Raw genomic sequence first — 26,620 nt, 5'->3', positions numbered from 1 at the left:
AAATTATTCTGAGAAGGGATCCATAGGCTTCACCAGATAGTCAAAGGTTTATGACACCAAAAATTAAGAACGCCTAAACTAACCCATGCCCATTTTACAGATGGAGAAACTGAGACCCAGAGACTTGCCTAAGGTCCCACAGATAGGTAGTGGCATAGCCAGGACTTGACATCAGGTCCTGTGATGCCAGGACATGCTCTTCTAGTGCACCCTGCTGCACTAACCATAGGGTGGGGGTCAAAGGCCCAGTTATGAGTTGAGAGGCACAAATATGGGGGAAGGTAGAATTAAACATACCCTGGTCCTTTGTTTTAATCACCCCCAAAAGTCTAGCTTTGGCTCATATGTAAGTATGTTACAGCCTAGAGTAAATGGTGCCACTGCCCTTTAAAATTTCAGGCTGAATCTCCTTTGTTGTATACACAATAATACAACTCTGTGTTTACATAGCAATATTAAAATGCATGGATTACCAAAAACAACACAATTCACTGTTTCTAGATTCATTTCAATTGCTAATGATTTGTTAGAATTTAAGATGGTGTATGAATAGTAGTGTCTCATTCCAAACCTCATAATAAAGTATTTGACACTGCCTCTCTCAAAGTATAATCCTACAAGGCTTAATGGAACAAGGTTGTACAATTAGAGAGATTAGGAGTTTTTTTTTCTCTTTACTACTATTAGTTAAGGAATAAAAAGAAGGTTAAATATAATTAGCTAAGATAATATCTAAGCTAAGAAGTGAGATAATAATGGTATAAATGAGCCTTGAGAGATTCAACTCTACTGAAGATGACAGAGGCAACAAAAACAGCCCTGTTTTAAGATAAATTACTTCAAAGGGAATCTCATTCGGTTACCCCTCAAAAACTGGCATGCAAAGCTCATTTTGTTCAATGTGATATCTTGAGGAACTAAGAAAAGTGAAAAAGATGATTCTTTCTAAACCTTTCTTACCCCACCCCCACCCTCCAACCCTTCTATTGGTGGGATGTTCCAATCCAAGTCTTTTTACTTTTTTGGAAAATTCAAACTCTAACATCAGTGTGAAAACAACTGTTAACAGATCTTCCCACTTCTAATTAGTCTAGTAGAGTAGTCAAGAAAAAATTTTGACCCCTTCTCTTAAAAATTTCTAATATTCCTTGATGCCTCAGAGTTAAGTTCAAACTCTTACAACTAACATTCCAACCCTGTGCTACCTTTGCAGCTGTACTGTGGTAAAATGGTATTACAAGTGCCAGGTTTGGAGTCAAAGGACTCAAATTAAATTTCCGGTCTTCTCACTAATTAATTACCAAAAATAATTTTTTTTTTTTACTCAGTGGGCCAAAAGTTAAGACTTTTCATATACCCCTCCTATGTTTTATGTCAAGTTCATACAAGATTTGTTGACATATATGTAAAGGCAGGGGGTTCAACTTAGACAATTATACCACCCTACTTAGGGATAAGATGCTATGCCACAATACCTTAGCCAGGTGAAAACATACCTGGATTATTCATGAAGTATGAAGAATACCTGGATGCCTCCACTGAGTTGATCATGGGCTTTAGATGTCTTTGAAAGCCACTTGGATAAAGTTGAGTAATACTGCACAGTAAATTTTCACAAACTGGTGGAGGGATTTGTTCATGTCCCATGAGACTTGTGTTAAACCATGGAGTTAGTGGGAATCAAGAATTCAAACATATAGTAGCTTAGTGGTAAAAGCCTCCAGCCAAGGCCCAGGGAAGGAGTTGCTGGGGTGGGAAGAAGAGTGACTGGGCCTCGACCTCAATCTTCATTGACCTGTTCTATCAATACAAATTTTAAAAAAATGAGCTAAACTTAGAATTGAAAAGGAGGAGAAAGCATATGGGTTCCATTTAGGAAAATGTATAGTCCCTGAATGATCCCAAGATGCTTACTAAGACCAAAACTAGTTTTTAAAAATTCTCCCTGTAGCTGCAAACCAAAGAATGCCAAAGAAGCAAAATTGCTACCAACAATAACTTACAAGGGGGAAAAAATGACCTAAAGGATACTGTCCAGGAAGTGAATCATTAGAAAATCAGGTGAGTCAACTGCATGGTGAAAACAAAACCTAACATGATGTTGCACTGGTGCCCACAGAAATTTAGAAAAAGGCCTGTGTTGGGATGGGCGGAGCCAAGATGGCAGCTGGAAAGCAGGGACTTGCTTACACTCTCCCCCAAATCCCTCAAAACACCAGTAAAAAATGGCTCTGAACAAATTCTAGAGCTGCAGAACCCACGAAATAGCAGAGGGAAGCAGGTCTCCCTCTCAGGATGGCCTGGATGGTCACTGGGAAGAGTCTATCACATGGTGCTGGGAGCCCATGTGTAGGCTGGGCCAGGACAGACCAGACCAGGAGTGTGCCCAGAGAAGGCCTTGGGGCCATAAATCATTGAGCTGTGGCAGTTGCCAGACTTCTCAACCCACAAACGCCAAAGACCACAGAGCAGGTTAGTGGGAAAACTGCTAGATCAGGTTAGAAGGCAGTTCGGCCCCAGCCCTGGGGGTGGCAGAGGTGGTGCGGCTGTGGTGTCAGCAGCAGCAGGAAGTTCTTGCAGCTGCTTCCAGAGCTCCAGTGTCAGCTGCTTCCAGAGTCCCTGGCTCACACGGTGGGAGGAAAGGGAGAGATAGAATGGGGTAAATTATCTCACATAAAAGTGGCAAGAAAAAGCAGTTCTGTTGGGAGGGAGGAGGGGGCAGGTGAAGGAGAAGGAGTGAATCTTGCTCTCATCAGATTTGACCTGAGGAGAGAATAACATACACACTCAATTGGATATCTTACCCCACAGGAAAGAAGGAGGAAGGAGATAAAAAAGGGGGGACGATAGAAGGGAGGGCAGATGGGGGAGGAGGTAATCGAAAACAAACACTTTTGAAAAGGGACAGGGTCAAGGGAGAAAATTGGATAAAGGGAGATGGGATAGGAAGGAGCAAAATATAGTTAGTCTTTCACAACATGAGTATTGTGGAAGGGTTTTGCACAATGATACATATGTGGCCTATGCTGAATTGCTTGCCTTCTTAGGGAGGGTGAGTGGTGAGGGAAGAGGAGAGAGAATTTGGGACTCAAAGTTTTAAAAGCAGATGTTCAAAAAAAAAAGTTTTTGCATGCAACTAGGAAATAAGATATACAGGCAATGGGGCATAGAAATCTATCTTGCCCTACAAGAAAGTAAGGGAAAAGGGGATGAGGGGGAGTGGGGTGATAGAAGGGAGGGCTAACTGAGGAACTGGGCAATCACGATATATGCCATCTTGGAGTGGGGGGGAGGGTAGAAATGGGGAGAAAATTTGCAATTCAAACTCTTGTGAAAATTAATGCTGAAAACTAAAAATACCAAATAAATAAATAATGATTAAAAAAAAAAGAATATGAATATGACCAAATATAGTGGCAGGACCACCCTGGCTAGAAGTACAAATCTGCCTAGGCCAGGCAATCACTCACTCATAAAGTGAGGCTGAATATAGGATGATGGCATGCTCCTATATCTATAGCTTTGACAAATTTGAATTACTTTGTCTGGAAATGTGGAATATCCTGAAGAAATCAAAGTAAACAATCATTGTGTGACTAAGGCAAGGAAAAGAAATATCGATTCTTTAAAATCTCACAAATATGACCTCCCTACCCGACTGAACCTTACACACCTTCTCTCTTGAAACATTTTCAATAACTAAACTAACTTTTTCATTCAAACCAAAATTGGTTATGTTGTTTTGAGACCTTTGGCTCTAAGGTAGACCAATACTATAATTTACTTCCAGTCTCTAGAGTACTATGTTTGGCTTTAGTGAGGCCGAGGAGTCATTACTTAGCAAGAGCAAGGCTTTCTCACGTTATGACCATAAAACTGAAGTAAAATGCTCATTTGAATTAGATTGAAAAACTCCTCATTAAAAAAATCCAATCTGAACTGGAAAGACAGGAAGACTTCCAAATCACTCTCATTAAAGCCAGTATTATTGACATAGCTCTTGGAGCACAGAAAGCCCATTCATTCAATCTTTATTGAAATTAACTACTAAGGTGGTAAAAACAGAATGGTTTGCTCCTATGCCACACTCTCAAAAAGACTTTCAACAAATTTACTATAGCCCTGAAAAAAAGTCAACAAAATAATTGGTTTTGGAAGTCATGGAGTAAAAATATTTTCATATAAAGGCAAAAGGCTCCACTCTATATTTAATGGTTATCTGGATATGTCATTCATATCTTCATGTCTTACATGTGATAGGCATGAAAATGTATATTCAACAATAGCATATAACAATAGAACTTATTAAATCGGGCATCATATATCTGTAATACCTCTCCATTAAAAATTCTTATTAGAGTGAAACTCTTAATTTGTGGACGACAAGCCCTGGAACCTTGCAGGCCTATTAAATAAGATCTATGATCATCCTACAGAATTTGGGCTTAATTCTCCAAATAGGAAAAACCAAGCAGATAAATGGTGCCAACTATCCAGGCAACAATCTGCAATTATATGGACAACAAAAAGAGCGATGGTTCTCAGAGTATGTGTCACACATGCTGCAGAACTTACACTCTCCAATGCATGTGCTAATTCTCATACCATTCTCAAGATCTTCCTGCAATATTTCAGGGCTTCAGACTGCTCTCTTCTGCTATACCCAGGCACTCAAGCCCCTGCCCAGGACCCCCATGCTCCTGATTGGTGAGCATTCAGCATATCCAGGTACCATCAGACCCACCAGGATGCACTCTGAACCATCTTCTTGCCATGCCAAAAGATGTACTACATGCTTAGTAAATGTTTGTCTATTCATTCATTAATACTAAATAATGAAGGGCTTACAGGATAAAGTCTTACAATGTGTCATCAACTTTGACAAGACTGTCAGATTATATTACAACTAACTACAGGAAATCTAAACATTTGTAGTACTGCTATCCAAATTAAGCTATATGGAAACACTTGTTTAAAAAAAAAGAACCTTCTTTTAGCTTCTTTAGAAATATTTTTTTAAAAAATTTCCCAGCCTAAATCCTTTCCCAGAGTTTTCCTTGTAGCAAAATAGGGAGAATAAAGGCTAAGATCTTCTGAATAAAGGTAATAAACAAATATAATTCTTGTCTAGATGAAATGATTGCCTCTCTACCCCCTGAAGTGATTGGTGCCATGACCTACCTGGGAACAGTGTCTTCTTTTTTGAAATTCAAGGATAAGATATTGATCAGAGGAAGGAACTCTTGAGGAGGAAGTGGTCCAGGAAGGAACTGAGTGCTTACTATTTTGGAATGTTAACCCCAAACTGTATTTTAACATATTGTGATCTTTTCCTTGTTCAAGATTCCTACAAATGTTATTTCGAAGTATCTTGGAGAAGAGAAGACATGGGACATTATGCTAATTTGAATCTCTCTCTCTCACTCATAGACACAGCTTGGATATATATTAAATAAAACTGTTTCCAGGAAACTTGAACCTAAATTACACGGTATATTATTCGCATTAATTTTTTTTCCTTCAACAGTTACATGTTAATTGTTCAGACATCCTATTGCCATTTTATAAATGTAGGGCACTAAAAACATCTTTTATACACTGAATTAATAAATAAGAGGCACATCCTCATTTTCAGCTCTTCCTTCTCCCAAACTTCTAAGATAGCAGGGAGGAGAGTTCAAGGATCATTTGTGCTAGATGGAACCTTACTGCTTCAAAGAGCTAATAATGAACTCAGCATACTACCAGGTACTTTACAGAGTTTTGACTGTAAACTTGCAGCTAGGACCAACCACCTCATTTTATACATAAGGAAACTAAGTCTCAGAGAGGATAAGGAACTTGCCCTACATCACACTCATAGTGAGTTAGCAACACTAACACTCAAGGTTGAGTCACAGTGGTGTACTGGAAAGATCACGAGATTTAGGAGACAAAAGACTAAACCAAATCCTAATTCTACCACTTACTATCTGTACTCAAAAGACACTCAATCTATGGCAACTTCAGTTTTCCCCTCTGTAAAATGAGGGGCTTGAAATATACGACCTCTCTTTAGGTCCCTTCCAGCTCTAAATGTACGAGTCTATGAACCTACTGTCTCTGAAGTAAATGCTGTGCTATTCCCACTACAACTTGCTGCCTCTTTAAGTATTGAACTATTGTTTAATATAATTTCAATATTTGGTGAGGAGAATTGTTTACTGTATTTTTGTTCTGCTTGGCGGAGGGGAGATCAACAAAGTAATGCTGACATGGAATAGTTGCTAGGCTCTGTAAAATATTTTCTATCAAGAACCTTTCATTTTAATAGGTTTCACAGCTAGATCAGTTGAAGAGACCTAGTATCCTCCACTTCCCTACTCTCCCCCACTTCCCCATTACACATTTTTCTGCAGACGATTAATATTTTTTCTTCCCTTACATGATAAATAGATAAGCCATGATTTACAGTGTGTGCTAAATGGAATGTGATACTGGTGAGAATATCTCAAAAGTGCAATTAAAATTGTTAAAATAGAGTGATTCAAGGATTCCTTACCTGGGGCCCTCCTAGCTGGCCCCATTTGGTGAGTGCCTCAAATAGCCCACTCTATCTAGCTGAGCCCAGCCATGGTTCACTTTATACACTGGCCTTCTTTCTTGCTTGCCAATTACATTATTTGCCTAATTATGAGCTATAGAATTGTAATCAAATCAAAAGTGCCTTGCTACTGGAAATGATGAGTGCATCTACTCCACAAGAGTTCTACCTGCCAACTCTGTGACTTTACAAACCTAAATACCATCTCCTCTCCCCAGTCCCATATGTGTGTGGTCCCTCTCATTAGAATGTAAACTCCTCTGGAAATTCAGAAAGGAACACAAGCTAGGCAATAGTGATCCTACTGTTAAAAATTTATTATATCCTTAAAAAAAATCTGGATGTAATAGATTCATGGTTTCATATACTATGCTCTTTTCTGTTTTTGTATTTGGAACTGTTCATGTTTGTTGATATTTGTCAAGTTTATAATACTGTTTTTTTAAGAAAAGGTTGCTTGAAGACAGGGACTGGTTCACTTTTGTGTTTGTATCCTTGGCATTTAGCACAGTGGTTGGCACGTGGTAAGTGCTTAATAATTTTTTTTCATTCACTTAATACTCAATTATTTTGAATTATTATCACATCTACTTCTTATATTCTCATAAAAATGCTAGCAGCCATGGTCTACTTTGAAGCAAAAAGTTAACAGTACAGTGCTGTTGCAGTAATATATTGTAATATACCAAAATGCAAATATATCTGATATGAATGACTTAAAAAATTAAAGGATAAATTTTATCATGTAGAACTTTTGAAATTAATTGCATTTTTCTTTTCTAGTTACTCATTTATTTGGGGAAAATGGAAAGTTTGCAAAGAAATCCCCAATCACAAGCAAAATTACAGTATTAATTGCCATCTTTCTTCCTTCTGCCCCACATAGAACAGAATAGGAAGACCAAAGCAATACTGTTTTTGCATAAGCAATCACAAATGAAACTCCTGAATATCTCCATTGTACTGTGGCAGGGAAACCTTATATAGAGATTCATATATATTGACTATTCTCCTTCCTTAACATAGGGTCATAAAATATAAATGCCACTCAAATATCCGACCCATTCCCACATGGTCCAGATCATCTCTGTGATATAGGCAAGGTTTTAGATCTTTTTTTAATTTTTGGCCCAGACCTGTGATGTTATTACTGTAGGAAACTGCCAATGCTGAAATCCCCTCTAACCATGCCATCCAAAATCATTTTTCCTTAGAGAATTGCCGGAGACCCTGAAAAGGTAAGCAACTTGCCCAGAATTACAGAGCCAGCATGTCAGGGATTGGCCTTTACTTAAAGGCAGATCTTCTAGACTCTAAGATCAGCGACCCCACCCACTATGTCAAAGCTACCTCTCACATTTGTGTATACTAGGCAAGAGTTAAGAACTACCTACATATTGGGGGTGGGGGTGGGGTTTGAGGGGGGAAAGTGGAATGGAGAGTTAAAGCCTTGCTCTCAAAATTAAAAAAAAAAGATCAGGCCCCTCCTGCCCAATTTCTCAGACATTTAGTAACAAATGGTTTCTAAAAGGGTGATTTTATGGTAAGCTGATGTCAGCACAAGAGAAATCAAAGGTATTTCCCCCTCCCACAAACATACAAACACACACACACACACACACACACACACACACACACACACACACACACACACACACACACACACACTGAATCTATTTGAATTAAATTGTGGAGTACACTCTAATGCCTCTTGGTGTCCCAGCAAGGTACAGGAACACAACTACTGATAAAGGCCCCTGACTCCTCCTTCTAAATAGAGCTGTGTTTCACCTTCATAAAGAAGACAGTATCTTTGGCTTCCATCCCATTGCTGACCTACCAAGATATGTGCAAACTCTAGGAATCCAGGTCCACAAAAAAAAAAAAAAAAAAAAACCAGCAGCAACAATAAAAACAGCCCAGAGATGGAAGCTTTGTGCACAATCTGGCAGATAGGTTAAACTTCATTTCCCCAGATGGACCTTCCAAATTACATTTCTAGCTTCTCAATCTGGCTTTGAACTTTCCAGCACTTCAAAGAGTAGAAAGGTGAAGTGTTATTTGTTTTGGGATCTTTGGACACCACAATTGTTTTGTTTTTTTTGGGGGAGAGGGGAAGCTGAGGAGAGAACTAAAAATGAAAGAGGGTGTGGACCATCCCTTAAATTTATCATGATAGTATACCAGCACAGAGTCAGGAAACTGAATTGCTTCCATTTGAATTGTCTTAGGGAGATTCTGAAGATCATCTGGCAAGATAAGGTACAGGACACTAAAGTCCTTTTTCAATCTGACCTGCCAAGCATTCAAACTCTACTGCAGAGAGCACAACTCCGATGGGCTGGCCACATTGTTCGAATGCCAAACATATGTTTACCTAAAACACATTTTACAGAGAACTTACACAAGCAAGAGCTCACATGGAGGTCAGAAGAAGCAATAGGAGAACACTCTCAAGGTCTCTCTGAAGAACTTTGGAATTGATTGTGTGACATGGGAGACACTGGTACAGGACTGCCCAACGTGGCATACCTGCATCAAAGAAGGTGCTGTACTCTATGAGGAAAGCAGAATTGCAGTAGCAAAAAATATATGAAATGCAAGAATTTAGAGATATTTCCACTACAAATGTTTGTATGGACAATTTGTACACAACCTGTGGTAGAGCCTTCTGAACTCGGACTGGTCTGATCAGTCACAATTTGATACGCTGTGCCTTGACTCCAATATAGTGATGTCATTTTGGTCCTCTTTGAGAAAGAAGGATGCCATACCAACCAACCAACACTAAACAGAAATGTAATGTTCTCATGCTACTCACAAAGCCTTGCTTAGGGAATGTGAGACCCCTCCTTCTCTATGTGTTCCCAGAAGTAAGGGACCAATACTTCCACATGCTCGCTTATTATCTATATAGCTATAGCTATGGGAAAGTTTAGAAAGGGGCTTCCTGGCTTAAGAATGCAGGGGTACGGATACATATACAAAAAAGAGGGAAAAAGGAAAATTTAAGGTCACCTCCTGTACACAGCCTAATTACATCACTTTAAGTATTAACTTTCCCAAACCAGGCTGCAAACTTTAAAGCTTGCTTATTTAGCAAACAGGTTAACACTCACTCCAGCTTTTTGTTGAGCCCTCCATATATTGGGGTATCTTCCATCTAGGGAATTATTCAGCAGAGAAATACAAGGAGATGAAAAGGGAGCTCCCATTATACTCCAGAGTTGGAAGGGAACTTAGAGTTCATCTAGTCTAGCCTATTCTTTCTACAAATATACTAAGTACCTTAATTTCAGTTTGAATATTTTACTGAAAGGCACCTAGCTGGGTTCTGTTTCAGGCTCTCCTATGTGACCTTGGTTGGGCACACAACCTTTCTTACCCTAGGTTTCCTAACCTGTAAAATGACAGGCACTAGATGGTTTATAAAGGTCCTCTCCAGCTCTAAAAGTCTGTGTTTCTACAAAAACAACAGGGCCTCTGCCATCAAAATAGATGTAGTCATAAAGTAGAGATTTTAAAAAATTAAAAGCAGACAAGATAAGGAGAGCTCAACAAAGGGTGGGTAGCCGTGTGGTATCCATACCCAAGACACTGAGAGTAGGACTTCTTACTGGCTGGCTAAAGTAGATAAGGGGCAGGTAGGTGGGCAGTTCAGTGTACAGAGCACCAAAGTTGGAGTCAGGAAGACTCCTCTTCCTGAGGTCAAATCTGGCCATAGACACTTACTAGCTGTGTGACCCTGGGCAAGTCACCCTGTTTGCCTCAGTTTCCTTATCTGTAAAATGAGCTGGAGAAGGAAATGGCAAACCACTCCAGTATCTTTGCCAAGAAAACTCCAAATGGGGTCATGAAGAGTCAGACACAATTGTAAATGACTGAACAACAACAAGAGCAGAGGAAGTAAATCTGGCACTATAGGCTGAAGCCAGATTCTTGAGAGCTAAAGAGAACTGGAGTTTGTCCTGAAGGTAATTGAAAAATCCCTTGCTGTTTTTGAGAAGAAAGCTACTGCCCCCAAGCAGTTATTAATTTATACTGGAGTATTCTTGCCTTAACTTCTTTTTGTTTGTCTGTTTGTTTTTTTAAGCATTCTATCATACCAGGACACTCTTGAAAAGATCTATTTGAAATTGTCTCAAAATAATTCTACAGTGGCGATTTCAGAGTTTACATTTCTATTGTTTTCACTTCCATCACAGCTGCCTTCTCACCCTAAAGATGCTTCTGTCCATGCAGGCAGGTCTCTCTTCCCATCGGTGAGTTCCTGCTTGAGAATCTTGGTTTAAGGAAGTGCCCAAGTCAGCCACTTCTCTTTCCACTGACTCCTAGCTGGGCTCATATTCCTCTTTCCTTTTCAGCTTCCCTTTTATATATCTTCTTGCATTAGAATATAAGCTCCGAGAGGGCAAGGACAGTTTTTCTTTTTGCTTTACTTATATTCTCAGTGCTTAGGACAGTGCCTGGCACAGAGTTAAGTGCTTAATAAATGTGCACATGTTCTCTCTCTCTTCCTTCTTTCCTATATATCATCTATCAGAAATTCATTTAAGAGGAAAAAATCTCTACCTGACAATGTTTCCTTTACAAAAGCCTGCCTCTTCATATTTAAGCATAAGACAATATAGTACAATGAATTTTTCCTTTGTTTCAGCCAAGTTCATTAACATAAGAATTGGGATAGGCTATCAATGGACAGTATAGGACAAGAAACCATATAACATTTCATGCAAACAAACAAAAAATTCTTCTATTCAAGGATCATTACAAGAACTTGACTTTGTTATTCTGGCCAAGAGAGAAAGAGAGATGCACATTTAGTAACTCTAGTAAAAACATTAATTATAGAGCAAGTTGGTCAAATTACATGTTTCTAGACTACCTAAAAATAGCCTAAGATCCTTACAACTTTCAGTTCCCCACTTACCTTCTCCTATCCAATTCCATTCAGTTTACTCTTATGCAAAACCAAAAAAACTGGGGGCATGGGGAGAGGGAAATAAATGACAGTTAAACACAATAGAGTTCTATGCAAATGAAAATATTTTAGAATTAAACTGAGTGCCAACTAAACTCCTGCAAGACACGCCTTCTATTTCTCACTATTTTCCCATCTCATTTGGTATATCGTTAAAACCCCAACAAGGAACATCATATCCCATTCTCAGGGAATCACCACCCCAAAATAAACATGAGAGCCAATGGTCATCTTGTCCTAGGAAGAATCTTGTATGCAATATACTTCAGTATTTCCTGGAGTGATAATTTTGTGAAGGTGGGCACTCCCTCTGCCAACAGAGCTCTCTGGCCCTCCAATTCCTACAATATAATCATTAAGAACTGCTGAGGATAAAGAATTCACCCACCTCTGTTACAAAATTGGCAATATGCCTCTTCAGCTCATCTAGGCTAATACTCAGAAGCAGATATAATGGCTGTCTGTCCCCAACCCCACACTCAAAGTCTTTCCACCTTGGTAGAATCTGCCAGAGTTTATGGGTAGTCTTTGAGAACCAAGGGTCTCCTTCAAACTGGGATGAAGAATCAGAGTAGGACTTCGGTGGAATGCAACATTGTTGACAAATTTCAACAACGGGAAGGAAACCCCACCTTTACATAAATTGATACAACTACCTTAGGGTCACCCCCTCAATTCATTGTCACTTTTTTGGGAAGGGAAGTATTTTTGTAATATGAATTATTATTAATATTAAATGTGCTAGGGGAAAAAAATCTAGATGACATACCTAGGCCAGGTAGGTTTACATAGACCCTGTCAAATCAGACCACGCTGAACATTTCTGATGGATTGATTTCCCCAAGTTCCATCTTTAAAACTTCCCTCCACATCAGGCACATGAGTTTCAATTCCACTGATTCTATGCATTTAACAAATTTTCTACTGAATAAGTACTTATATGTTTTAGTCTGATTCAGCTAGGATCCCTACATTCTGAAAACATGACAAATTCTAGTATGCTTATCATTAACATGAATCAGAAATACAGATATGTTTAAAAGAGGGATGGAAAATCACATATAGTACACGCAAGAGGATTTGACAGAATGTTAGCAAAGCTTTTCCTCCCTCTGCCCCACCTCAGGTAATTCTAGGGGCTTACTGCATTGTTCCAAGGCAAATTGTACAGTCAGATGATAGTCACTGAGGGACATAACGGGAGACGATGAAAAGGCAAAGAGAAGGATAAGTGTTTATCCCTGGCCCCAAAAAAGACTCGGTAGGAGGTGATGACCTCCCAGAAGGCACACTGCCAACACCCTGAGACACAGAATTTAGTTGTTCTAACTCAGCCAAGAGTAAGAGGGGGGCCCCTTTGGCTGAGTCAGGAATATCTTATCACTGCCTGAGCAAACCTTCTTTGTAGTCTCACAGCTAGGTAAAGATATGAGGCTGATTAACTAGGAAGTAGGGAAACAAGCATTTATTAAGTGCCTACCATGCATCAGACACTGTGTTCAGCACTTTATAAACAGTGTCTCATTTGATCCTCACTACAACCCTGGAAGGTGGTGTTATTACTATCATCATCCCCATTTTATAGTTAAAAAAATGGCAAACAGGGGCAGCTAGGTGGTGCAGTGAGTAGAGCACTGGCCCTGGAGTCAGGAGGATCTGAGTTCAAATCTGACCTCAGACACCTGACAAATGCACTAGCTGTGTGAACCTGGGCAAGTCACTTAACCCCAATTGCCCTGCCAAACAAAAAAAAATGGCAAACAGAGGTTAAGTGACTTACCCAAAGTCACATAGCTAAAAAGTAATGTCTGATGCCAAATTTGAACTCAGGCCTTCCTGACTCTTATCCACTGGTACCAACTAGCTTCCTCTAGGGAAGCACTGTGGTAACTAGACTATAGGCGTAGAGGGAGGTGATTACTCTAAAAATACACTTCCTCCTAGGGGACAGAGATTCAATGCCTGGAAGCCAAGAAGCCAGAGTAAGATCAATAGTAGCATCAGGGCAAAGCTTCATCAGGAAAGTTGGAACATTATCAACAAGAAAGGTTATAGAATCACACAAAGGATTTCTTTGAAATAGGCCATCCCCTCACCTTGGGCATGACTGTTAGAAAAACTGTATTTATTTGAATGGGGAAAGGGAAGAAATGCTATTGTTTGATATTTCTACCCCAATTAAACACTTTGCTATTAATTTACAGTTTCTGCCTAGTCTATTAGTAAAGTAGGCACTGGATGGGGGCTCAAACCATATATTATCCCTCATCTTGAATTCAAGCAACCTCTGATTACAAAAGTAAGTAGGATATGGGTGACATACATTATTTAAACAATCTGCTGCTCATTTCTTTACAGAGTACCTACTCAATTTGGGAATACAGTAAGAATAGGAAGCCTAGGCACTGGTTTAGTAAGATGAAGTTAAACACTCAATTAACTGATCATTGGAAGCAAAACAGCAGGGACAGTTCTCAATTTAAGAAAAGACTGTTTTCCTAAGGTTCATTTGTAATTTAATCGTTTAGTTGGTGAAATTCAGAATGCGTTTTCCCATAAACCAAGCAAGTACTTCTCTTCTCTTCAAAAGTCAACCAGGATTATAATGAAGAAAAGGGGGCAGGAGAAGGGAGGCCAGGAATCAATTGATATTAAATTTTATCTTAGGAACTATCAGAAGGAAAGAAAAATTATTATTTTATGGCTCTTGTCATGTAGTACTGGGTAAAGTGTACAATCAAACTAGGCTTTTAAAGCACAAGGTAATATTATAGGACAATAGATTTAGAGCAGGAAGGGTTTTCGGTGGCCATCTAGCCCAACCTCCTCAGTTCATAGATGAGGAACTGAGGGCCTGACATGTTAAATAACTTGCCTAAGGTCATCCTGGGAGTACCAGGGACTGGAAAAAAGCCAAGTCCTCCAACCTTTTTCTACCATTCTAATCTTCCTCCATAGACTAAGTAGAAATTCATATTTTACTAAAGATATACAATCAAGCTAATTTACTCATGCTTGTTGTTGAATAGAAAAGGCATCGGGGAAGTCCATGAGAGAAACATTTTGTTACAATAACAAGGAAAGTAGATTACACATCACACTAGGTTTTCACCTCAAGGTCCACACATGCCGAGCCTGGTAAAATATGAGCACTTATGTCAGGTTTGGCATAGATCTCAAGCATTTGCCACAATATATACCGCCACAAATAGACTGAAAGAAAAGTCAGAGGTGCTTCCCCTTTTTGAGTGTGATATACCAGGGAGCCATCTCCACTCATCCTGATCTATATCTGGTCACTGGACTCCAATGGCTCTGGAGGAGAAAGTGAGGCTAGTGACTTTGTACAGTCCTTTCTCACTTAAATCCAACTCACTTGCAAGTCATGGCATCACCTTTTTGATGCCATGGTCCTCTTAGAGAGCAAAGGACAAACAATGACCACCACTATGGAAGTCTAAAAAAGCATATGGACCCTTCTCAGAATGTTGTGTTTCTTTTTTAATAACTAAAGGAAATACTAAATTTCAGTTAAAGGTATAAGAACAGAAAAGAATGGGGCTAGGTTGTGATGCCAAACAGAGAATTTTGTATTTGATCCTAGACGTTATATAGGGGGCCACTGAAGTTTATTGAGTAGGGGGAGTGACATGATCAGGCTTGAACTTTACAGCAACATTTTGACAGCTGAGTGAAAAATGAATTGGAGCTGAAAGATTTGTGGCAATTTTAGGGATATAGTGGCTATTGCAGTTTTGAACACACCATAGTATTGTTACAAGGATAGGATACTTTCCATTTTTTTCCAGTGCTATTTTTAATGAGATCCAAAATCTGTTCTCATTTTTTAAGTGAATCAGAACCTGGGGCATATGCCTTTCAAATATGAAACTTTTAAAAATTACAAAGAAAAGGGAAATATTTGGCAGGAAAGAAGATGGAGAAACTTCCTTATCTTTTCTTTTTCTACACTGTCTCAACTCCTCCCTTTAGTGTGCCAGTCTCCTCACTCTCCATGGTCATCTCTCATTAATGATGTGTACTTTTAGAAAGACCTCCCACCAATTCTTGTACATGCCAAAGAAAATCAGTCTCTATTTGACTATTTCCAAGGGTCATGGGGTTCTATAGTATCTTAGGCTATGTAAAGTAGGAGTTGCTAATCTCTTTTGGCCCCTATTCCCTTTGGCTTCCAGTAAACCTTCCCACACTCCCTATTGGATATGAAAGGAAATAAATTCTAGAGTCTGCTTTCCATGGATACATAATAAAATAAGACATTAATTTTCATGAAGAAAACTTTATTCAGTGCATAACAACATTCTTTATCACTAACACCATAGTCATACTTTTGAATAGTTCGATAAGAAAAGTTATTTATCAAATATCTTTACATATCCCCTTAGCAAGCTTCTCATACCCTAAATTAGGAGCCCTTGGGCTGGTGCAAAGGGACCATATATATCAGAGTCATCAGTGAATACTCCAAACTGTGGCCTGCACCAGATTAAAATGTAATTGGGAAATATATAACAAAACAAATAAAATATAATAGAACATAAATAATGTTAACATGTGATTTTCTAAATCAATATACAGCCTGCAAGGATCATTATGTAAGGTTTAGTGTGCCCCCCAAACCAATTATTTCCAGTTGGGTTTGACACCACTGCTCTACCTCACCACTCAGTCTCCCATTCTCGAGGTCTCAAATATTCCCATCATGGTCAATTTAAAACCTTTGCCAGTCTTTGTGTCTCTAACACTTAGCATAGTGCCTGAAAAATAATAGGCATTTGAACGCTTGCTGATTTGACTTGAATTTACAGAATTACAACTAGTCTAATACAGTTAGCAACTGGCACAAAGGAAAAAAAAAATTAAGTGATTTCCAATATTCTTTGTTTTTTTAGTCCCAAAGGCAGAAAATTTTATCACTTAACCCAAATTTATCAGGTCTGTTCAAAAGCTTTTTTAAAAAATTGAAAGAGTAATTGGCCAGATTTTAAATTATATTTATAGCAATAGATTGTTGACTGGAATTGGTTGAATCTGTGCAGCAGCACCCCTTAATGATTTTCTTTTTGATTAATTAGTGCTATTCCTACTGTATATTAGCCTCAGAGACTTTGTATGTTGATAAGTAAATACAGTGCTTTAGTTATGCATGCTAAATGGTACTGCCACAATAATCCTAGGGAAAAAAATAAACATAAGGAGGGGTGGTTTGCTCAGAAAGCTTCAAAAAAATTCACTACCAACTTTAAAAAATTAAGATCTTTTTATGGACACCATAAATAAATAAACTGAAGGGGAAACAAAAATAGAGAAATATATAGCAGTTGAGAATGTAATCTGTACTAATGAGGGCAGAAGAATAAAAAGTATATAACACAATGGTTTCCATGAAAATAACGGGTGAGCAAATATATAAAATTGAAAAGACTTCAGGTATTACAGTATTCATTGAGAAAATATGCTCTTTTAGAAGAAAAAATTAACAGATTTGGACATAAAAATGTAAACAAAACTTATTTAAATAGCTTCTGATAGAAAAAGTAGTTTCCTTCTGGAACACCTGATCATGTATATGTCAGAACTCAAAGAACTAATATCTTATTTGTAGACATCAAAAAAATTGCTTGCCTAAGAGTAAATTCTGAAAACAAGGTATTGGTAGAAAGAGCTCCCTCTAGAACCTGGTACTCAGTGAAGAGAGTAATAACGAATAGAATAAGCCTAAAATAAGTTTTGGTTAACAGTGTATGGTAAAAACCTTGACATGAAGTCTTAAAAAAAAAAAAACAGTCAATAGGCAGCTAGGTGGTAAAATAGAGCAACTGGCACTTCGGTCGGGGGGACCCAAATTCGAACACTAACTAGCTGTGTGACCCTAAACAAGTCACTTAAACTCAACTGCCTCCAGAATAAAAAAAGACGGGGGTGGGGGGTGGGGGGGAGAAACCTAGTCAAACACCACCCAACAACAAAACAGAATTTCAGAGGCAGTATTCAAACCCAAATAACTAGTGATCAATAAAGGCTTTTTCCTAAATTAAATATTAAATCAAATAGCTAATTACATTTCTCTTTTTTGCCCCAAGCAAAAATGTGAAACAAGCTTAGTTTAGCTCCTGCACTTGCTAAACAGCACCCCCTCCCCCTATTTTATTATTTTTTATTTTATTTTAGTAAAACCAACCTGTTCAAGACCAGAGACACAAAAGTTACTTGGAGCATCCCCTCCCCAATCAGTGCCCCTAGGACAACCCCTACAATTCCACCGAAGACCCAACAATTATCTAATCTTTTAAAGCCTGGCTCAGTACATTAAATCTACCCACTAAAACTGAGTAAAAACAAAGATATCCCCTAAGGGTCCCACATCCAAATCCCAGATAATTTTAAGTACCTTTTAAGATTAGTTTACAGGAGACAATAGTCTAAGAAAGTGGAACAACTTTAAAGAAGTGGATTTCAGATGAGATAAGAAATGGAGGTAGCAAAAAGGTAGAGGGACTAGAGAGTTATTAGCCAGGCACAACTCTTCTTTCCTCCATAATCTCACTCCTTCAGTCTTTCTTACCCTCCACATAACCCAGTGATATTGGTCTCCTGGATGCTTGTTCTTTGCAAAAGATGTCTATCTCCCAAATTCATGGTTGTGCTTCATGCCTGGAATGCTCTACATTTACACCTGCCTCCTGTTTTCCTTGTTTTCCTTCAGTACAGCTTAACTCCCAACTTCAGCAAGAAGCCTTTTACAATCTCCACTTAAGTTATCCGATATTTAATCCACTTAAATTATCCAATATTTAATGGTTGTTTGTATATAAGTTGTTTGCACGCAGTCTCCTTCATTAGATAGTGAGTTCCCTGAAGGTAGAGGCTGTTTTTGACTTTCAGATTGTCCCCGTTACTTAGTTTAATGCCAGGGGCACACAGTAAAGTTAGATAAATGTTGACTTGATTTGACTAAGCAAATAGTAAGTGCTCAATAAATGCTCTTTGACTTGATTTGACTTAACACAAAAGTGTAGAACTGTCACTGGGATTCCCTTTCTCCTCATGCTATCGTCTATAACTTGAGGAATATTTTTGGTTGGACTTTGATCTCAAAAATGTAGGGTCTCCCTCTCTGCAGGGACCACATTGTAAATAGTCCACACCATCTTATTCTAGGAGTTGTGGTTCAAGGCCTCTCACAAATCCTTCACTGGGGGTCCACCCATCTAGTTGGGGGCCTCTCTTTAGGAAGGTGAAGAAGCCAAGTTAAAAATCTAGTAGGAGAAGCCTCCACAAAGGGAAGTGGACCCTTGAGGCAAGGACACATCCTGGAGCCACCCCCTGACTAAAATCATTCCAGAATGTGCTGACCTTGCACAATTCTGGAAACATTTCAGCTGTCATGTGAGACCAAGTTATGGAAGTGATGGCATTTCTGAGGCTCGCAGCTTACTCCTAAACATGTCCTTAATGCTCACTTGTTCTTAAAAGAAACTGTGAGTTACTTATGCTCCCTCCCCCAGCAAACTCAAATTTTGTTTTAAGTGACTAAAAAATTAACATATTAATCATTTAAAAGCAACAATTTCAGAGCATTCTTATGCTTAAAAAGCATTTTCTACACAACCAAGGAAATGAGGTAGGCCCATCTGAAGTACTTGGATCCCCACTGTACTGGGGAGGAAACTGAGGCACTCAAGGTGGTTTAAAGGAGTGGCCAAGGTCACAAAACTATCAAGAAAAATGGTGTTTGACCCCAGTTCTCCTTACTCCAAATCTCAGTGCTCTTCCCACCATACATCCATTTCTCTTAGCCTAGAAAATTGGAAAACATTGCAGTTTCAGAGTCAGGGGGAAAAAGTTGGAGCACAGGCTAAAATCCTAACCAAAGGACCAACAAAACTGGTATTCGTCTCATGTCATCTCCCCTAAATTTATTAAGTTTAAAATTCAAATAATAAGGTTTTTAAATATATTTATTTTATATATTCTACATAAGACAGAGATAGAATTTTCCTCAGGTAAAGGCAGACCAAAAGGTATATACGGATTAGGGTTATTTTGTTGTTATTGTTTGGGAAAATGTTTTATTAAGCATTCAGGAGTTAACATTCTAACGCAGTGCCATGGGTACCTGCGTGGCCATTTCTTTCTGCATGCTTTGGAGCAAGTTTCTCACCTACTGGGCCAATATTTACAATAAATGCCTTAATGGAGGAGGTGTCAGTGTTCAGCTCTGTAAGGTCACTAGGAGAAAAGAGAAATAAATAGAAAGGCCCAGGGAAAAGAGAACAAAGTACATAGATAGAGAAAAAGGTACTATGTGCACCCCAGTGATCTGATAGTCCAGTTGTCCTCTGGGCTCATAAAGTCATTTAATATTAACTTCATCACACTTGGATGGCCTGACAATTGAAACTACTTTTTTTAAGGGGCGCACACATGAAAAAAAAAACGTACACTCACACAACTAAATATACAAATAGAATGTAGCAAAATATACAACATACAGCCACAGGCCAGTATCTTTGGCTTTTTATCTGGAAGGTTTGCTTTCAGTAAGAGAAACTATACTAATGTAATAATAACGAGCTGTACAACAGCGTCCCTTGCCGCTTGGCAGACCTTTCAGCCAACTGTAAGTACTCATGCCGGTCCCCTCCTGCCCATTCAAGCATAAGAAGTATCTCCAACCCGGTCATTTAATCTCCCCACACTGACACGAATGCACCTGCTACAATTCCCAGTCCTGCTGCATCTTCAGTAGGCATCCCTTAGGACTCTGCCAACTCGGATTTGAACAGGGCCAGAAACCCAGAAAAGCTCCGTGCCAAGCATTCATTTCTGCAGCTGCCAAGTGGGGTGCTACCATCGGATGACCTTCTTCCTTGCTCAGTTTCCCTACCACTACTTTCTTGGAGCAGGTGGGAGGTTTCGGTTTAGTTTAGTGGGCTATCCCTTCTCCCCGTACCTGGAGCACTCACCTGGTCAGGGCGGCTTCTTTCCCCGCCTTGGCATTCTGCCCGTCCAGGGCACTATCCTTGCTGCTGGGATGATAGGCAGTCAGCACAACTCCCTGAGAGCTAGACAGCCAGTTCATGGTGAGAGAAGGAGCATAATTTCTGGGGACACTCGGGGAGAGAGACCAGGAGCGAAGTTCCTGTCTTCCCTGGCAACTCAGCCCATTAGCACAAGATGGCCCCTCCCACCCCCGAAGTGCAGCATTTGAAACAGTGTCATGGGGGAGGAGCTACGCCTGTTAAATGCTTCCTGTCTCTCCAATTAGAGACCGTGACTCGAGTATTGTTATACCCGGGACACTTTCAGCTCTAGTGGTCTCAGCTGCGGTGGGAGTTTTTACACGAACTGACTACATTCCTGTCCGAATGGTGTCCACCAAGAATCAGTAAAAAGTGTACGAACAGCATCTCAGAGACAAAGCGAAGCCTCAGCACAGTCCTTTTCTTCCAATTCCTGTTTCCATCTGCTTATTTCTGTTACTTCATGTAACTTGAGTAAGAGCTTTTCTTAACCCATTTGGTGCCAGCTCTTAAGACTTCTTGCTAGGAAAATAACAATAAGGGGAAAATAGGTTGACCTGTAGGAAAAGCAGTACAAAAAAAAGCTGACTTTTTTTTTAAGCGGGGGGGGGGGGGGGGCGGGGAGCGGTTATATGTATAGTGGAGTTCAAACTACCTCTCATAAAATGATCCTGATTCCATGTATCTTCCCCTTCCACCGCCACACAAAGTTACACAGCTTTATATCGAAGTGTAGCAGCGTTTCCTACTGCCTTGCTATCTAATACACAAGAAATAGCCTTGGTAAGTTTTTTTTTTTTGTTTTTTTTTTTTAAGAGGAGCGGGATGAGGTTAAATGAAAAACACATTCTTGTGTTCAAGTCACAAGAGTTCAAAATTCTCTTCCCCTTAGAAAATTCAACTCAATTCACAATAAACAAACATTAAATATCTCCTATGGCTAACACATACTCCAACAACATGTTTAACAATCTCGCTTCAATATGTATTTGTTAAATTCAGACCTTGAAAAACAGCTAAGTTACCAAACTCCTTATACATTTATAACTTTTAAACTTTTCAGTATTACTATCCCATAAGTGTACTCTTTACTTCCTTCCTACACTTAGAACACAGAATCATTAGAAACAAGTGGTTTTTGTACCTTTCTAGACTCTGTAAATCTTAAAGTTTTTTTTTTTTTTTTTGCAAAAGAGGAGAAATATGTACCCCTCCTTTATTCCTGCAGAAGCTGTCACAAAGTAAGCTGTAAGCATTTGGTGGTTTTCCCAAGCAAAATAGTGGAGAATATGTACCACAGAATACAAACCTAATGTGGCTATAAGGTTATAATAATGCTTTCAGTTAAACAAAATTAAATATATATATATGTGTGTATGTATGTAGATATATAAACATATCTACATACACATACATGTGTATGTGGTATATGTGTGTATACATATGTGTGTGTGTGTGTACACACACACACACACAGAGGTATATTATGACAGTTTGGCCCTCGTCCAACTCTGGCCCCTGAGACTTGTTAATGGTAGCAAATATACTCCTTTCCCCCAAAATTGCTTTCCTTTCTACTTCATCTTTCCTCCCTCCCCTATTTCTTTTTCTCTTATTCTTCTACAACTTCCTTCTTCCCTCCTTTCTTCAGTTTGTCCATCAATGGCACATAATGTCCGCTGCCAAGTGTAGGGATGAAGTAGAGTTAAAGGGTCTGGGCTTAGAAGCCCAGCTCTACTACTTTACACTTTCTATGACATTAGACAAGTCACTTTATAAATCATACAAAATGAGTAGAACACTGGCCCTGGAGTCAGGAGGACCTGAGTTCAAATCCAACCTCAGACACTTGACACACTTATTAGCTGTGTGACCTTGTGCAAGTCACTTAACCCCAATTGCTCTGCAAAAACCAAACCAAAAAAGAATGATTAAGGTGTAAAAAAAAAAATCATACAAAATGTTTACATTTCATACATTACTAAAAAGTTTATAAAATCCTGTCTGGGTCTCAGAATGACCATAGATTTTTTTTTCTCCTGAAGGACAACCTATACAGGCCTATATACATGTTCATGTGATTTGCATTACATTATGTATATTATTTTCATTTTACTCCATTAGCTTCCATACACATGAAGGAAGGGGTATTTTTTTCCCTTTTATTCCCCAGTAATTGCTCAGGTGGAACTGGACAAACAGTTATTTGGGTTCTGGCTGTGTCTCAACTGCAAGACAAAGTATTGTTTATGTATTTTTTCAGGAAATGTTCATGCAGTTTCAACATTTTCTAGTGTCCAGAAGAAAAACAAATTTACATTCCAGACGCATCTACTCTACCTATGTGCTACTAGGAATAGATTGCTTTTATTTCTCTGTCAACTTGATTTCTAAAACCTCTTCACTCCCAAAGACACAACCCCAGCTCTGGCTTTCATCAGCTCTTAACTAGACAACAGTTGGATGCCCTCTTAATCAGTCTCCTTGCTTGCAGTATCTCCCTTCTCTAATCCCTCCTTTGCACAGCTGCAAAGAAATCTTTCCCAAAGCACTCTCCTGCTCATGAGCCTTGGGTTATTCCCCATTGGCTATAGGATAAAGTATTAATTTATTTGTGTGGCATTTAAAGACTTTCCCAATTAGGTTCCCACTAAACTTTCCAACTTTGTTTCATACTATTCCTTTTCATAACACTATGTCATATAGCTCAAATGTGCTACTAGATCGGGAATGTAACACTCTACTTTCCTCGCTACCTGTCCTTTTCCTCCTTCCTCCAGGTTTAGAGGGTACCCCATCTCATCTTCACATCTTAGAAGCCTTCTCTTTCTTCAAGATTCAATTTAGGTGTTATCTCTTCCGGAAATTTTTTGCTGATTCCCACTCCATGTACTCAGTACTCAATTTTCCCTGCATTATGCTTATTTATTTACAGATTGTATTCTCATCAAGAAGTACACAGTAACCTTATAAATACAACTAAAAATATTTTTGTGAAAATAGATAGACCTAAATAATTGGAGAATTATTCATTGTTCATGGGTAGGCCGAGCCAATATGACAAAATAATAATAATAATGATGAAATTAATTTACTTATTCATGGTATGCCAATCAATTACCAAACAATTACTTGACAGATCTAAGAAAAATAATACTAGAATTCATATGGGGGAATAAAAGGCCAAGAATCACAGGGAAATAATGACAAAAAGGAGGAAGAAAGGATCCCTAGCAATACAAGATCTCAAACTATTATACAAAACAGTAGTCATCAAAAGTGATTTGGTACTGAAAAAAAATGAATTGGTACTGGTTAAGAAATAGAGAAGTCAATCAGTGGAACAGATTAGGTACACAACATACTGAAGCTAATGAACCCAGGAACCCAAAATCCCCCAGTTACTGGAGGCAAGGAATCATTATTTGATAAAAATGTAGTGAGTGGGGTTGATACATACCTAGACCACTTAAGATGGTACTAGTCACATGGAAGATGTGGTAGATATCATATGGCTAGAAAGCCTGTCAGAGGCAAGACTTGAACCCAAGGTCTTCCTGAGTAAATGACACCCTATCTACCTAGTAGGTTAGACTGCCTCTCAGATAGTAAGTGGCTAGTAAATGATCACTGAATTGAATTTCCTATCTCTAAAAAGGGTTTATCTTTTAAATGTAGTTACTTTTAACAAGCTGTCCTTATACATAAGGACCCATTTTACAAGTAGACAATATTATTGTGCACTCTTCTCCCACTTCTGAGAAACAAATTCTGGGAACCTCATGTCCCTGAAGGTGTTAAAAGGTTCCCATTGCTGATTGTATGTCAAACATTCCTTTTATGAAACATCTTTAAAAGTAATTATGAACTAAGACAGTTAAAACATTTTTTCATTCATTCACACTAAATAGAGCAGATACTAAGTGACACAGGAAGGAAGGAAAAGCCTCTGTTTTAAACAAATAGTGTTTAAACAAACAGCTTTAGAAGGTTCTGAAGCTACTGGTATTTTGCAAAGTTGCATTTAAAAATAAATACATGAACAAATGTCTCCACTGAAATGCTAGTCTCAAAGAGTAGATTATTTCTGACATTTTGATTTAGCAGTCTATTAAGTAATGTACAGTTTTATTACAGAACAGTTATTGAGCTTGGAGGTTATACAAGAATTGCAACATTTTTCACAAGTGATTTCTTTTGCTTTCAAAAATAATCAGTTTAGGGGGAAAAGCCACATAGAACTTCAGATTTCCATCAATAAGAGATTTAATTAATAAAGGAAGCAAAAGAAAACTACACCTTTCATCATAAAGACAACTGTATAAGCTGTCCTAAAGCTTAATTTATATACTGAAAATGGTCTGTTTCACAGTTGAGAAATTAAACCAAAAATAATATTAAATTATGTTAATTCCACTACATTTACTTCAACAAACATTCCTTAAGCACTGTTCTACAGAACTGAAAAGTTCTAAAGATATAATTAATTGTAACCCCTTTAGAGTAATTAGCTTACTTTAGCTTGGGGACAATATCATGGCCGCAAGGTCCAAGAAATTCCCTCCTCTGCAACTTTCCAGAGTTTATTTTAGATGAAATGTTAAAAAAGTTCAAGCACAATGGCTGACCCTAGTTAGGAAACTTCATAACATTTAGGTAAGAGTTGGGGGTTGTGCCTAAATTTACTCTTAGATCTATAGCTAATTAGCTACCAGCCTCTGTGTTTGAGGCAAAACTGATGTTACTGGAAATGATTGGGTAAGGAAATAGCAGATTATACTGTAGTTTAAAAAGCAGACCTTTTCTTGAGATTTCTCTTAGTCCTTGAGTAGGTGGGTACACAGGTGGTATAAGCCTGGGTCATTTCCTAACCCTTCATGTCTCTCTTCTCTGCCACATCTCAGTTCTACCTTTTCTTTTCCTTTTTTTTTCATTCATTGCCCCAGGGCTGCTGTATATTGAATGATACCAGCCCCTTTGGATCTTTTTCCAGGACTAAAAATCTCTATATAGTTCTGAGATAGAGCCTTCCTTTTACTCAGATTCTTTAGGGCATGAACATGGCTCATGAAATTACTTTGACAGATTTAAGGAGATGAACAGGCCCAGTTCACATGTGGTTCTAATTGACTGAGTCAATCAGGAAGTATTCTTACCTAACAAAGGTAATATCTTTTATTTTTTGGTAATATCTTTAAGGTGGGTTGTATAATCAATGGCTCCCTGCCCTTACACCAGAATAGTTTTTGCTCACAGTGCTTATAGTCTTGATGGGGCAAATATATAAAATACAAAATAGAATATGATTCCATGAAAGACACAAAGAAAATGCTACAACTCAAGCCATAAAGGTAATTTCCACCATGAGGAAAATTTAAAAGGAAAACTATCATTTTTCTTGGATCTTGAAAAATTTGTAGGATATCTACCAAAGATGGTAATAATAGAGGGCATGTTGAGAAACAGAACAGATATTCTCAGGAATACAATGATCTAAGACCAAAAAAGGAAAAAAAAAAAGAAAGAAAAGAAGGAAAGGAAAGAAGGAAGAAGAAGGAAAGAAGGGAGGTAGGGAGGGAGAGAGAGAGAGAGAGAGAGAGAGAGAGAGAGAGAGAGAGAGAGAGAGAGAGAGAGAGAGAGAGAGAGAGAGAAGGAAACAGATGCAACGTAGTTTAGTGGTTATGGGGTCAGGAAACCTGAGACTGAATCCTGGCTCTACACATGCTAACTCGGTGGTCAAGACATCACTTAACCTTTGATTTACTACTTACTAACAATAACATTCTAATAACATTTCATTGTCAAAAACCTTTATAACAAACATGAAAATAACATGAAAGGGTTAAAAATTCATCCCGGAATAGGTATTCTTTCCTTATTCTCATTCTCTCTAGCCCAGTAATATGGAAACTTCACATAGCATCTGCTTTGACAGTTTATTTCCTGCATTCATAGCATAAAGTCCTGTTTGCCATTAAAAAAAATTTCCTGAGACCAAAGCTACTGCAA

At 38.5% G+C, this 26,620-nt stretch overlaps 1 protein-coding gene across 1 annotated transcript in view; it reads right to left on the bottom strand.

Annotated features, from left to right (window-relative positions):
* ARHGAP18 (Rho GTPase activating protein 18) overlaps positions 1–20,747 on the bottom strand; it is a 174,219-nt gene extending 153,472 nt beyond the window's left edge. The window contains exon 1 of the mRNA XM_036767994.1: positions 20,555–20,747. Within this exon, the coding sequence (XP_036623889.1) occupies positions 20,555–20,670 (116 nt within the window). The 5' untranslated portion in view covers positions 20,671–20,747. The remainder of the gene's footprint in view (positions 1–20,554) is intronic.
* Positions 20,748–26,620: the final 5,873 nt, after the last annotated feature.

This window comes from Trichosurus vulpecula, chromosome 7 (assembly GCF_011100635.1).
Source record: "Trichosurus vulpecula isolate mTriVul1 chromosome 7, mTriVul1.pri, whole genome shotgun sequence".
NCBI lineage: Eukaryota > Metazoa > Chordata > Mammalia > Diprotodontia > Phalangeridae > Trichosurus > Trichosurus vulpecula.
Note: the sequence above shows the minus strand (reverse complement) of the source record. Positions and strands in the feature narration are given on the sequence as shown.